We start from the raw sequence: 15106 nt of genomic DNA, 5'->3' as shown, positions 1-15106 counted from the left end.
CTACTATATCCGAGGCCTCGGCATCCATTTATACAGTGAATTGAGGCATTTCCCTACTACATGTAACAATGATTGAGAACATCACACGTTAAGCATCACTAAAGCATTGAAACAGGGGCACTTTGATATTGTTTAAAAACCCTTTTTGTGAGCATTTGTGCATTTGCCAGCAAGTTGTACTAAGGATGTAATTTTCTGCACTAAAGCCTATTATTTAGCACTGCACTTCTGACAAAATTCTGAATGTTTCATGTTCTGGTTTTTTATTCTCTGCATATTGTTCCATTCTATAGAAGAGCCGTAAGTGGTGTTCAGAACCAACTTGAAGGTTGAATACTGTAAAGGTTAAGAGGTATCGCATACTGAAAGCAAAACACTGGATTAAACCAAGATGTTATTATTGAAGTATAAACCATATGCTTTACATGCAACTGTTGCATGCCGCCTTCCAGTGGTTAGGGACTGAAGTACCATAGCCATGGGAAGCTTCATGAAACAACGTTTGTTCCTATTCAAGAAAATAAAGTATAGTCATTTTGGTGTGGAATAAAGGAATAATTTGATGTTAAAATAGATAAAGTTAATAAAGCTTATTTCTGGTTTCTCTGTATAAAAAAAAATGTAAATATATATATTTATATTAATTAGAACGCGCGGGCTCCATAGCGTGATACTGTAAATTATAGGCTAAAGCTGTTAAATTCCGGGTATTATTCAAATCCCTGCTCTCTGATTGGTTAAAATTCCGGGCATTAGTCTTTCAGTAATGCCCGAAATTTTTGGCTGCTTGCCAAGTGTTTATTTCTAGCCAATCAGATTTTCCTTTTTCAGAACAGCTGAGACGAGTGCAATGGATTGGTCAGGAGGCAGGAACAGCTCTCAGACAGGGCAGGGGATTGGTCAGGAAGCAGCAACCAGGCAGTGACTCCTCCCCCTCCCTCCTTGCACAGAACAGTTGAGTTGAGGGGGAGAGTGTGTTTGTAGTTGCAAAGTAAGTGTCTGCTGCAGAGTTTGTGTGTGTGTGTGTGTGTGTGTGTGTGTGTATGTAGCTGCAGAGTTTGTGGCGTGTGTGTGTGTGTGTGTGTGTGTATGTGTGTGTGTGTGTGTGTGTGGCAGCAGCAGCAGCAGCAGCAGCAGCAGCAGCAGAGTTTGGATGTAGCTACATAGTTCCTTTGAAGCAGCCGTGTGTGTGTGTGTGTGTGTGTGCACAGAGGGTGTGGCAGTGTGGATATAGATAGCTGCAGTGTAAGTGTACTGTATATAGACGTGCTTTAGTGTATTTACCATTTTATTTTAATTAAGAAATCTATATAACTATACAAAGTGTCTATTATTAATGGGGGAAAAAGCCTACTTTTAGCCTATAATTGTAATAAGCCCCTCAGAACAGGGCCGGTAATACCCTGTTCTTCGGAGATTTTTACTTAATTATAGGCTAAAGCTGCAAAATTCCGGGCATTATTGAAATCCCTGCTCTCTGTTTGGTTAAAATTCCAGCATTATTCATTCAGTAACGCCTGGAAATTTGGCAGCTCACAAAGTGCTTATTTCTAGCCAATCAGTTTTTCCTTTGTTAGAACAGCTCTGAGACAGGGCAGGGGGTTGGTCAGGAAGCAGCAGTCAGTGACTCCTACCCCTCCCTCTATGAACAGAGTTGAACAGACACAGTTGAGTTCAGGAGGGAGAGAGTGTATTTTTAGCTGCAAAGTGTCTGTAGAGTTTTTGTAGCTGCATTTTCTGTATATCGTGTGTGTGTGTGTGTGTGTGTGTGTGTGTGTGTGTGTGTGTGTGTGTGTGTGTGTGTGTGTGTGTGTGTGTGTGTGTGTGTCTGCAGAGTTTGTGTGTGTGTGTGTGTCTGCAGAGTTTGTGTGTGTGTGTGTGTCTGCAGAGTTTGTGTGTGTGTGTGGCTGCAGAGTTTGTGTGTGTGTGTGTGTGGCTGCAGAGTTTGTGTGTGTGTGTGTGTGTGGCTGCAGAGTTTGTGTGTGTGTGTGTGTGTGGCTGCAGAGTTTGTGTGTGTGTGTGTGTGTGTGGCTGCAGAGTATGTGTGTGTGTGTGTGTGTGTGTGTGTGTGTGGCTGCAGAGTGTGTGTGTGTGTGTGTGTGTGTGTGTGTGTGTGTGTGTGTGTGGCTGCAGAGTTTGTGTGTGTGTGTGTGTGGCTGCAGAGTTTGTGTGTGTGTGTGTGTGTGGCTGCAGAGTTTGTGTGTGTGTGTGTGTGTGGCTGCAGAGTTTGTGTGTGTGTGGCTGCAGAGTTTGTGTGTGTGTGGCTGCAGAGTTTGTGTGTGTAGCAGCAGGGTGTGTGTGTGTACACACAGGGGGGCAGCAGTGTGTGGCTATAGATAGCTGCAGTGTAAATGTATATAGAGGTGCTTTAATGTATTTGCAAATTTTATTTTAATTTAATTTAAAAAATCTATATTACTATACAAAAGTGTCTTATTTATGAAAAAAGCCTACTGTACATTTAGCCTATAATAGTAATAAGCCCCTCAGAACAGGGCATTACTGGCCAACAATGCCCTGTTCTCTGGGGATTATTACTTAAATAAGGTTTATTGGTGAAAGAATAAAAAATGCATCTAACAATGGCCGCAAGAAATTGTGCAAAATAATATTGTAGCAGGGGCTGTAGATCGACACAGCAGCCACGATGTGTGCTGGAACAAAGTCCTCGTGGACGTGGCAGACTTCCGCTTCCGGGTGCGCATCAACGTGCGTCACGTCAGAGTCCCCCCAGGAATAGGCACCGCTGGTTCAACAGTTCCACCACTCCACTGTTGCTGTCTTAGGAATAATACCAGCTCCCTGCAAACAAGTGTCAGGCGCACAGGCATCCTATATATAGTAAGAAAATTAGTACAATGCTATCTGCATTCCATTAGGCATTTTCTTTTACAATAACATCAAGCTGAACTTGCTCTAAAACATATTTCATACGATATTAAATGGAATAATTCCCCTCTTTTGATACCTAACGAGCTGTTTCTTTCCTAGGTGTATGTGTTAAAAAGACCACATGTGGATGAGTTCCTTCAGAAGATGGGAGAGCTCTTTGAATGTGTCCTCTTCACAGCCAGCTTGGCAAAGGTGCGTCTGGCTTGTGTTCCCTTCTATTTCTTACGGGACAAATGGGAGGCTCGATTTATCTTTGCCTTTTGTTTTAGCCTTTTTTTGAGGTCAAGTATTTTCTCCAGAAACTGTCTTACTTTTTCCCTTTTTTTTCCTTGCTTCTTTGTCTACCAGTGTGTGCTTTGTGCTTTCTGCTAGTTTGTGGGTAAGTGTTCCCATGGTAACGGTATAACATATGGGCTTTGCTCATAATGTAGCATCCATGCATTGCTCATGAAGCCTGTATGTAAATATTTCAAGTTACCATGGCCATTCAAACATGGTTATAAACACAGAGCTCTTGGTTGTATTACAGAGATGTATGTCTCAGTGCACTTTGTATTAAGATTAAAGTGGCAGCTTATTGTGACGGCGACGGCGATGCGACGTCGCAACATAACAATTGACTCCGTCGCGAGCGCTTTAGTAAGCGCGACGCAGCGACCAAAAATTTGTCCGCCGGGTACATTTTTATTTTTCAGAGACTGTCGCCACATGTGACTGTCTCTGAACCTATCAATGACCCCGTCGCTGAAAGTTAAATTATAACTTTCGCGGGTGGTGACAGGTGATGTCGCCGTCGCCAGCACTATAAGCGCAGCCTAAGTCTAAATTCACTGAATAGTGGTTTAGTGCATACTACCATTGTTCAATGGTTTTAGTGCATGCTAAATCAGTAACTTTGTTTAGTGAATAGCTAAACAGCTATAAGAGAGAAAATAGTTTCCTCTTGGCCAACTATATGCCTTAGTGATTTGGTTGTTAGTTTGCTTTAATTCAGGGGTGGCCAACTTCAGTCCTCAAGGGTCAGGGTTTCACAGGTGGCTTAATCAGTGACTCTGTCAATGAGCCAATAATTGAGTCACAAGAGCTGAAGCAGGAATACTCTGAAAACCTGACCTGTTGGTCACCCTTGAATACTGGAGTTGGCACCCTTTCTTTAGTTAGTTAAGATTGCTTTGTAAGTTATTATTGAATGTTGCATATTCATATGGTTACTTCTTCAGTTCCAGTTGTGAATAAATTGGGTTTTAATGGCACCTGAGTAAGTGTGTAATGTGGGGAAAGTCTGTGACAGAAGCAGTTCACAGAAACGCAATGCCCGTCATGTGAGTTTATATTTACAGTAGTTGAGGAAAAAATGAATTGCCGTCAATGTCCCTTCCATCCTGATAACGTTCGAAATGACCCCCCCCCCCGGGAAGTTTATAGAAACGGCTCTGATTCAGCCCTGATCAGTGCAAATTGGAAGTGACGAGTCTGTTTAATATTCATCAAACAAAAGTAAAATGTATGATGTAATCTGTGATATTTGTTTTTCGCTAGTTTTGGTTTGGGACCTTTTTTATCCAAGTGAAACATGACTTAAAGTAAGAAGCAAATTTTAATCAGTGGTTAAATGGCTGATTACAGTTTTAATGCAGTTAAACTATAATATGTCACTTAACATGCTGGATGCTGGTTATGGATTTTTTATTTTAAGCTTAAAAAAATGGCAGAAATTAAAGGGTACACTCATATAAAATTATTATTGTTTCTAAATTTCTGTTAAAATTCTGTTTAAAGTATGCCGATCCAGTGGCAGATTTGCTAGATCGTTGGGGCGTATTCAAGGAACGGCTCTTCAGAGAATCCTGCGTGTTCCACAGAGGAAACTATGTCAAAGATTTGAGTCGTCTGGGGAGAGAGCTGAGTAAAGTAATCATAGTGGATAACTCCCCTGCATCTTACATCTTCCACCCGGAAAATGCAGTAAGTTGTTTGAGACGTATGTTGGTGATTGTTGTCTTTGTTACTGTATACTGTCCCATTGAATTGCACAGTTTGAAAGGGAATAATTGTAATAGGTAAAAACGAAGGCATCGAAAAATTATAGTGAAAAACATAAAGAACAGCGCACAACGAATGTGGTGAAGTAGGTTCAAAATATATTAAAATAATATAACAGGTAATATATCTGCGACGTCGCAGTAATATATCTGCGTACATCAGATTAGAAAATACGAGCATTTCATGTACTCAGACATGAGTTTACCAGACGCCAGGAAACAGCTGGAGCAGTCTCTCACTCTGCATACACTGGTAAACACGATCGAGGGCCTCTGCATCACAGAAGGATGTCCGCAGGTAGGTGACCCTTCCCAGTGTAATTACAGGCTTCCTCCTTTGTGTATCGTCTCGTCAATAGGCAAATTCTCCACTCGTCAGCAACTCTGATGTGGATGGAGTAGAGCTCACAGTCCAGCCTGTTGTCCGATGCTTCCGCGCTCGGCACACTGGCGCCAGATGATCCGTGGCGATATCCAGTGACGTCAGCACCCGGGAGCAGATGGTATCGCGGTTTGGGAATCGGAATGTTGGTTGGATAGTTAATCCTACACGTTTCGTAGCAAGCTGCCACTTCTTCCCTGAAGAATTAACTATCCAACCTACATCCCGATTCCCAAACGGCGATACCATCTGCTCCCGGGTGCTGACGTCAAGACACCGCCACGGATCATCTGGCGCCAGTGATATATATATGACGCTGCATCAGCGACCGGACCACCAGACAGAACGCATAATGCCGATGCTGAGCATGCGCAACTGAGCCAGGGAGGTCATGCTGTACCCGATCCTGAAATTCAGACTGCGCATGCGTGGATCCTCCGTGCTACTGGTGCTTGAGCATGACATCGCCCCGTGTTGTCAAACGTTGCCAAGGCAGCGTGACCGCGGGTCAGCCATGTGCAATCACACCAATAATGCCAGGAGTAACGAGCTAAGGCTGGAATACTAAAGCATACAGGGTGCTGGAATGGGCCATGGTACTGGGCTAGTGAAAAGAAGAGTATGCACATTAATACTAATGACAGCAAAAAAAACCATAGTAGAGGTGCCACAGTATACAACCATGAACACTAATACAATAACAAATCAAAATGGGGACATTCACCCACCGGACCCATGAACCCAACCAGACTGCTATACACACACCTACAGTAATAATAAATAAACACCCAAGACACGAAATGTGAAGGAAGTGGTAAGTGCTTGACAATATATATATATATATATATATATATATATATATATATATATATATATATATATATATATATATATATGAACAAAAAGACAGAGAGCGCACGCCCCATAGTGTAACACTGTATCATTTAATATGGGGAAGGGGATGGTGGAGGGATTAAAAACACTCACAATATATAAGTGTATAAACAGCAATTTGTGATAAAAATCACCACCGAGGCAGGCAACGTCTCGTGACAGGTTAGCAATCCAACAGCAGTACTGGAACAAGGCACCCGACAACGTCTTTCCTTCCGAACGGTCACTAGAAGTCCTCCATAATGTACGGTATTGGAGTAGGCCTCAATAATGCATCATACACACTCCAACGTACTTCTAGTGACCGTTCTGAAGGAAAGACGTTGTCAGGTTCCTTGTTCCAGTACTGCTGTTGGATTGCTAACCTGTCACGAGACGTTGCCTGCCTCGGTGGTGATTTTTGTCACAAATTGCTGTTTATACACTTATATATTGTGAGTGTTTTTAATCCCTCCACTATTCCCTCCCCATATTAAATGTTACAGTATTACACTATGGGGCGTGCGCTCTCTGTCTTTTTGTTCTTATAGATCCTGTATTGGAATTGGTTCTTCCATTTGAGAGCTGCCGCGGACTCCTGGATTCTGTACATTATCCTGTTATCATCTATCAGGACTTACTTTAGGGTTTGGACATTACACTTGGACTATTTAATATTTCATTTATTATGCATGTATATTTGTCATATTAGAGTGTATATTTTAGTTTTTTTATGATTTTTATTCTATGGGAATTATTTTATATAGGTTTGCTTGTATTTTGTAATTATTACACTTGCTGAGATCATATACTATTTCACTGGTTCACGATTGGCGCTACTTTATTCACTCCTTTTTTTGTGTATATATAGATATAGATACACATGTCTATATATTTACACATACACATATATCTATATACGTTTTAAGTTATGGTGGGTGAAAAAGGCAACAAGAAACCTCCACCGTATTGCATATAGCAAATAAAAAGATCACTTGTGAGCACATTCATGTCTTAGGCAGGTCTGCAACCCTGCCTTTCACCATTATCCCCAGCATACAGTGCTTCCACTGCAGCAAGGGATTCTGGGAAATGACATGCAAATGAACACACAATGTGTCACCTTTTGTCTGAAAAACCATTGTTACATGGAGCCCATATACGCTAATGCTCGCTGTTAACACAGCTTTAAAGCACAGCATGGGAATCAGATGCAAAGCCAGAGAAACCATTCACAGACATATTTCAACCTTAATGGGTATCATCAGTGAGAAGTTGGTTGTACTGCTGGCTTTGCATTTTCAAGACGTGTGTGTGTGTGTGTGTGTGTGTGTGTGTGTGTGTGTGTGTGTGTGTGTGTGTGTGTGTGTGTGTGTGTGTGTGTGTGTGTGTGTGTGTGTGTGTGTGTGTGTGTGTGTGTGTGTGTGTGTTGGGGGAGATTTGCTGCTTTCATTATAAGAAAATAGTGATGTGTCAAAATCTAATGTCACTTTGGGGGACACAACCCCTTTTTCTTGTAAAACATTCAATAAATGAAGTAAATGTATTAAACGTTATATTTTGTAAAAGTAGGGTGGATGGAATACATTTGTTTTGTCGAGTAGAAATGTAGAAATGTAGATTTGTAGTATATTGATACCTCTTAATGGGCCACTTCTTCACACTTCTTCTTTATACAGGTTCCTGTGCAATCCTGGTTTGATGATATGACAGACACAGAACTGCTGGATCTAATTCCCTTCTTCGAGGGACTCTGCAAAGAAGAAAATGTTTACAATATGCTTCATAAACTGTGTAACAGGTAGCCCTGGCAGTGCTCCCACCAGTGGAAAGCTGTGAATTGCAGCCGTCTCAGACTTTGGGCTTATCGCTCAGACTCTGCTTCTCCACCCTGACACGTGTGCTATGAAATAAAATGCTCTGCCGAAGACACTCCTTTGATACAAGAAGCTCTGGTCTTGTTCTTCCGACGGGCGTGAGCGACACAGTTTAGCCTTTCAGGGCTCCCTTTGACTCAGTTGTGACCAGGGTGAAGTAAAACCTTTGTTGCTGAAGGGGGACAGGCAGCCCATTGAACCATGCCTGAAACATCCTTCAACATCGAAGGGGTTACTGAACAATAACAAGAGGAAAAAGAGAAACGAAATATTTTTTAAGAACTCTTTTCACTAATTTTCATAAAATTGATAATAACTTTTCAGGCTTTTTATAAAGGAACAAAAAAGACACCAAAAAAAAAAAAAATACAAAAAATGCTTGATGATGCTAGCAACATTTAATCTTTGCCCGTTGGTCCCCACACTATGCAGACCGTATCCCCTTTGCTTAGAGCAGTTGAGCTGACTCTGATACTATTTTTCCTACAGAATGAAGTGCCTTTTCGAGTGTTGATTTTAAGAGACAAAAAAACAAAAGTTACATTTTGTACTCGACAAATTTTCAGACATGTAATCTTTTAAACGTCTAGAGGCTTTAAACAGAACAAACTTTATACTAAAGCACTGTCCTTTATGCTTACTACAAAAACGTTGGGTTATGCCGTAAATGCAGGTTGCATGTGGCCACAATTCTATTACGTTTTACAAGTTTAACATGTCCAAATTTGCATATCCCGTGTACAGTTTGAGGCACTTTGCGTTCTCTCTAACGGTTGTGTTATGTTTCTCATTTACGACACAGTTTGGACATATCCGCAGCTGTAAATGTTAAACTTTTGAGAAAGTTGGAATTATGATTTTGAACCCTTGAAATGACAACATTGTTGCAGATTAGTCTCTTCGGCCTCTGTTTAAAAAGAAATGATGTTTTATTGCTTCTGCTCATGCACAGCTCCATTCCTGAGTTTCATTTTCCTCTGCAAAGGGAGGAACTTTCCATACTGTTATGTAAAAAAAAATGGTCTTGGAAAGATCTAGTTATGGATTATAAAGAATTATATTTACGATTGATGATGATGATGATGATGATGATAATAAGATGGATGCTTTATTTGTACAAGATTTTATTTTAACTGCTGCTACTGTTTAGTCGCCAAATGATGTTGACCACTGGCTGTCAAACTGTTCTTTGCCACTGTGCCTACGCTTTGAATGCATTCACGATAAGCTGCAAACTCAGGCAGTACATGGAACAGACAGATACCACAGCCCTCTATTGCTATGCTCTGTACTGTATATACCTTTCCAGTGCTATACAGATTTTTCAATGTATGTGTATTCTGTCTCCGGAATACACACATTTAGTTGTTTCACTGCCAAAGAGGCCACCAGCTCACAGCTTGCATCTGCACCAACAAAGATGTTAATACCAGGAGAGCCTTACTGCAATCATAGATTGTCTCCTTATACACTTTGAACCCATTAGTGATGGGTCATTCGTGTTAATGAACTAAAAGTATTATGTTGCAGTTAGCATTGAGCTGCCACTAAATTCCAATGATGCTTGTCCGACCACAACTATATTTGTAATTTTGGTGAAGACATGTGGGGGAAGCTGATGAAGGGCGCGGGGGAGGGGGAAATACTTGTTTTCCTTTTTCGCCAGTGTACTGTTTTCTGTTTGCAGCATTTATCTGTGACGTCTTGTACCCCGTATCATGGCATTTGTAATAAAACATAATGGTGAATACATCATTTTATAAATCGGTTATGTTTTTGCTTCAAATGTAAATATAGCATGGCACTTTATTTTCCATTGGGCTGTCAGTATGGCACAATCACTAAACATGTTACAGGAAGGCTTGTTTTTGTTTGTGTTATTTCCCCCCCACCCCTTTTTTGGCAATATCTATTTTGTTTTAGGTAACGTTTTCTTCCTACAAATTACACTATATGCCTGTCCAAAAATCTTCTGCACTAATTTCTTTTCTACCACCAATTAGATGGGTGTTTTATATTCTACATTTTAAGGGTTTTCTTCATTATAAACACTTTTTTTTTTTTCATTATTACAAAAATTAGGCACTCTGAGTGTGGTAAATTGCCAATCCCCATACGTTGAGACATTAAGGGAATCTAGCAATGAAACAGGCTGCTGATTATTATTTTTTGTGTTTGTGCTATGGATGTGTACATTCTCATTTTGCATGATCATGGCACATCAGCTAACTTGGATTTCAGTAGCCAACCAGCAACTAAATTCTAGCCGGAAATTATTCATTCTTTGTTGCCAATAGGGATGAGCCAACTTATTGTCTAAGAATATACCTTGAAATAGGGGATTTGCTGGAGGGGAGAGTCGTAATTAGTAGAGTAACCATTTAATTGTACCTCCCAAAATACACCATAAAACACGTGGAGAAATACCTGGGAAATATGCTAGTTTAAATCATTTGAACATACGTTGCATATTCAAATGATCTTCTTTCCTAGGTATTTTAGGTGTGTGTGTGTGTGTGTGTGTGTGTGTGTGTGTGTGTGTGTGTGTGTGTGTGTGTGTGTGTGTGTGTGTGTGTGTGTGTGTGTGTGTGTGTATGTATGTGTATACAGCTCAACCCCACGCTGTGCTTGTGGTCCAAAGAATCACATCACGTTATAAGCAGATCGCGTTATAAATAAAGTAAAATTGTATGCATTGTACAATACTGTATTTAAGATACCCAATAATCGTGTTGTAAAATATTCATAAATACGAAAATTGGGAGCCACGCTTGCATCGCGTTATAAGCGGATTTGCGTTGTAACGGATCGCATTATAACGGGGTTGAGCTATATATATATATATATATATATATATATACTGTATGTATATGTCTCTATCTCCATGTGTTGTAGAGAGGAGTGTTCTGGGAGATGTGCAAGTCAATAGTTACTCTACCAAATAGGGCTCTCGCCTACAGCAAATCCCACATTTCGGGATACATTTTTCTCTGGGGAAATTCGACAATTGTGTTAGAAATTTCACTTTGACTTGTCCACTTCATCCAACTTTTTGGGCTAAAAACTGTTATCTAACTTTTTGATGAATTGTCCAGCGTTTTCAAAAGTTTGAACGCACTGTAACATTGGCAAAGCACATTTTGGCAGGTTTGTACATCTCTTGTTGCCAAAGTGGCTCTCATGCAAAGTAGTCTGTTCTGGTTGCACAATTGTTGTCCTTATACCCAAGTATAAGAGTTATCAATTGAATCCATTTTACTCACCACAATATGATTTCATTGTTGTTGGCCAGTGATTACAATATATGAGTCATTTGCCTTAAGTAGCAGTTATTTTATTGCGTATACAAAAACATCTTAATTTGGAGGTCTCTGCATATGGGATACTTGAATTTTGCAAAACAATCAGTAAGCGTTCCCAATAAAATCAGTATTTTGAAAAAAAAGAAGTTTAACTCGAAATGACTCATTTTATTTTCATGCAATATGAGCTTTGTAATTATTTACAATCCTTCTCATAATTAAACCAAACTTGCAATTGTACTTTATCACATGTATTTCATTTGTGGCTAATAATTCAAAGTTGTACTGTAGTAGCCACATTGGTCCTAGAGAAATATAGATTTGTGGTAGGTTGCGATGCATCTTAAGTACAGTACAGTTACCGCAAGTAATCCTGCTGGGTTTTGGAGGCTCCACGCACTTTAAATTCATCCATAAAGAACTCTCTTATTGGTGGTCCCTTGAAATGTATCACAACCTACATCTAATCTATATGTGTGGATAATAAAGTTACAAGACAGAACCAAAGTAAAATGTTATCTTGCAGAATGTACAGTATGCCCAATATTCCATGGTCTTTTAAGTGTACTCCTACAGTGCAGTAAGGACCAGCGTGATTAAATGGCAGTGATAGGTTTAATATCTTGATAACTTAACAAAAAAAACGAAACCTTTCAGACTAGTTGCTTGATTTTTTTCTTTTCTTTTTTTTTTCTAATTAAGCTTTTAACTACAATGGGTCTTCGAGCAAAAGGGTAATTTGTCAATCTTGTTTGAACCAGCCATGTAACAAAGTGATCAGGTTTTTGAATGTGCACTTCATGTACGTACAGTATGAGATCCAATTGGTAAAGACCAACGATAAGCCAGACATAAGGGCAGTAAAACCCAGTTTATAATTCAGGTAATGCGTTTACAAACATTGTCGGCGTAAACATTCAAAAAATGATTTTAAAATATTTTGCTTGTGTGACTTTTATTTATTTTTTTTTAAATATTTTTTTTTCCCCCTGTGTTTAAACACTGACCACGTCACTGTCATTGGTTTAATTCAGTCCTGGGTGGTTATGCACATTTTAAGTAATGGTGCTGAGGCTGACTGCATACATTTTGTATGTGTACTACCAAACTTGTATAAACCATGTTACATAAAGACTCTGTGTAATTTCCTGCAAATGAAATACGAAATGGATGGTACTGGGGCTGGTTTCTGTGCATCTTCTGTTCAATGTATTTTGCTCTCTAATTTAACAAATAAAGCTGCAGTGCTAAATATATAAACATATTCCGTGTCCTGGATTTTCGATTGTACAATACAGTCAATGTGGTGGTAGTCTGTTGTTGTTTACCTTTCTCCTATATTCCTCCATATCTTATACTACGTCACGGTGGTATCATTGCGAAGTCTAGGTTCATGCAGACATGGAGGAAGCGTTTGACCTCCATTGATGCTACACACCCAAATCCTAGAACTTTAGAAGGACAAAACATATAAACATAAGGCTCCATTCGTTTTAATCAGTTGTATAGTATTTGATAATGCTTTCTGCATTTTTTTTATAAATATATTTTTCCAACTCTTAATGACTTTTTTTATGAGTTTTAATAATGCACTGAACATCCTTTGGCTGCTTAGCAACCATTTAGAAAGTCACATCCACTTATTCCTTTGGAACAGCCTCTGACACACCTTTTTGAGCTCTGTTCTTTGGAAACAAAGTATCACAAACAGATCTGTTTCCGTGTTCCCCGCAACAGACTGTCTATTGCCGATCTTAAAGCTGTAACAATAATGTGTTACACTTCGTAATGTTACATTGCATCTGTAAGCATTTCATAGACTGCAGCACAGTCAGAAATCAGCCATTTCGATAGCCCTGGGAGGAGAACATTTGCTGATCGATCAGCAGTTTAGGTAATTATTTATCATTTAAGCTACTCCCATGCTGCATATACTGTAGTAAAGCAAAACAGGTCAAGCCAGGTATGCTGCATTAAATCCTTCTAGTTCCTAATTTTCTCTGGTGGTTGTTAATAAGTTTGTGTGCACTACTTATCTACTGTAAGCATCAGTCCATAGATCAGTGTTTTTTCAACTGGGGTTCCTAGGAAGCATTGGGTTCCCTGAGAATCCATAACCGCTTCCTTACAATGCATCTGATCTCAGACGCGCTATTAGAGAGGGTTGGGGTTCCTTACAATGCATCTGATCTCAGACGCGCTATTAGAGAGGGTTGGGGTTCCTTACAATGCATCTGATCACAGACGTGATATTAGAGAAATTTGGGGTTCCTTACAATGCTTCTGATCTCAGACGCACTATTAGAGAGGTTTGGGGTTCCTTACAATGCTTCTGATCTCAGAGGCACTGTTAGAGAGGGTTGGGGTTCCTTACAATTTACAGTATCTGATCACAGACGCGCTATTAGAGAAGGTTGGGGGTGCCTCAGAATTTCATTTGGGGTTCCTTAACCCAAAAAAGGTTGGAAACCACTGCCATAGATGCATAGATATAACCACATATCCTGTAATTGTTGGTAAAAATCTAGATTATAAACCTTCAATACAAATATGTACATGTGTCATATATAGTATAGATACCTATATACATAACCAGTGTTCAACAAATCCATTCACCTACAGGCCTGTGGCGACTGGATTTGACCCCGTGGCGACCTCATGGCCGCCCAAGCAGGGCGGGATTGGGGGCGAGACAAGGTGGCGAGTAGATTTTTTGGTTCGGCGAGTAGATTTTTGGGTGATTTCTCAACCACTGTACATAACCAAAATAAACTTGAGTTCTTATTGGTTTGGGTTGCAGGCATCTGGTGTGATGCTTTTCATTTTATCTGTATGCTATGATCATGTAATAAAATAAACTAAGAACATATCACACGGGGAAAGCATGCCGGGTGTGAGTAACAGAAATGTATAATAGTACTGTTTTAGCTCCACAGATTCCCTTGCTGTTGGTATTCAAGATATAGGCCCAGATTTACTAGAGGGTGCTCACTTTAGCGCACCGTCACGCCCATTCATTTAAATGGAAGCTTTTGGTGTGCTAAACCTTTGCACCCCTTCGTGAATTTGGGCTATGGACGGGTTTTTTTTATTTATTTATTTTTCCTCTGCTAACGGTTATATAAGAAGATGTCATCTGCTCTTTCTGGTGGTAAGTGGTGGCGGGCGAACGTGTCAAAGTACGACCCGCAAACTTTCGAACAAACACTTCTAGGTCTTCGAAAACCCGTGAAGCTTGTTGGAAACTTTTTTTTTTTAATGTTATTCAAAAACTAGTTCACTTTATTTAATAAGAGATTTTTTTTTTCTCAGTTAAACTTTTGCCTAAAAATAGAAACTGAAACAACTTGGTTCGAACTACGGACGAAACACAATTTTCTCCGGGGATTTAAACTTTGGTGTAAAGTTTGACCCCCTCTAGTGGTCAACGTGTGCTCTCCATTTTACCCTCCCATTCTGTCGGAAATGGAAAGCATATCAAATATTTACGGTGTCATTTTATATTCTCCAAAGCAGCCGTTCAGGACGTTTTCATCTGAAATTCCCCAATCACGTCAATGTGGGTGTCTGAAAACAGGCTGAACGGCCTCAAAAAAACAACCCTGCTTTGTACCTTTTTGATTAAGAACTCTTCTTTTGAGCATTTTTGGAAGTGTGTCAAATGTGACAAGTGTAAGGTAAAATGTGTAAATCCTATAGAAATCCTGTTACTGGTTTGTATCACAATACAATGCCCCC

General features: G+C 39.9%; 1 protein-coding gene across 2 annotated transcripts in view; it reads left to right on the top strand.

The window, feature by feature from the left end:
* Nucleotides 1–12632, top strand: part of CTDSPL (CTD small phosphatase like) — a 108374-nt gene extending 95742 nt beyond the window's left edge. For both annotated transcript variants that reach the window (XM_075587946.1, XM_075587947.1), the window contains 3 exons: nucleotides 2992–3084; nucleotides 4672–4857; nucleotides 7869–12632. In XM_075587946.1, coding sequence (XP_075444061.1) covers nucleotides 2992–3084; nucleotides 4672–4857; nucleotides 7869–7994 — 405 coding nt within the window. In that variant the 3' untranslated portion in view covers nucleotides 7995–12632. The remainder of the gene's footprint in view (nucleotides 1–2991; nucleotides 3085–4671; nucleotides 4858–7868) is intronic.
* The last annotated feature ends 2474 nt before the right edge of the window (nucleotides 12633–15106 follow it).

Source organism: Ascaphus truei, chromosome 2, assembly GCF_040206685.1.
Source record: "Ascaphus truei isolate aAscTru1 chromosome 2, aAscTru1.hap1, whole genome shotgun sequence".
NCBI classification, from domain to species: domain Eukaryota; kingdom Metazoa; phylum Chordata; class Amphibia; order Anura; family Ascaphidae; genus Ascaphus; species Ascaphus truei.
This window is presented reverse-complemented; position numbering and strand designations above follow the sequence as displayed.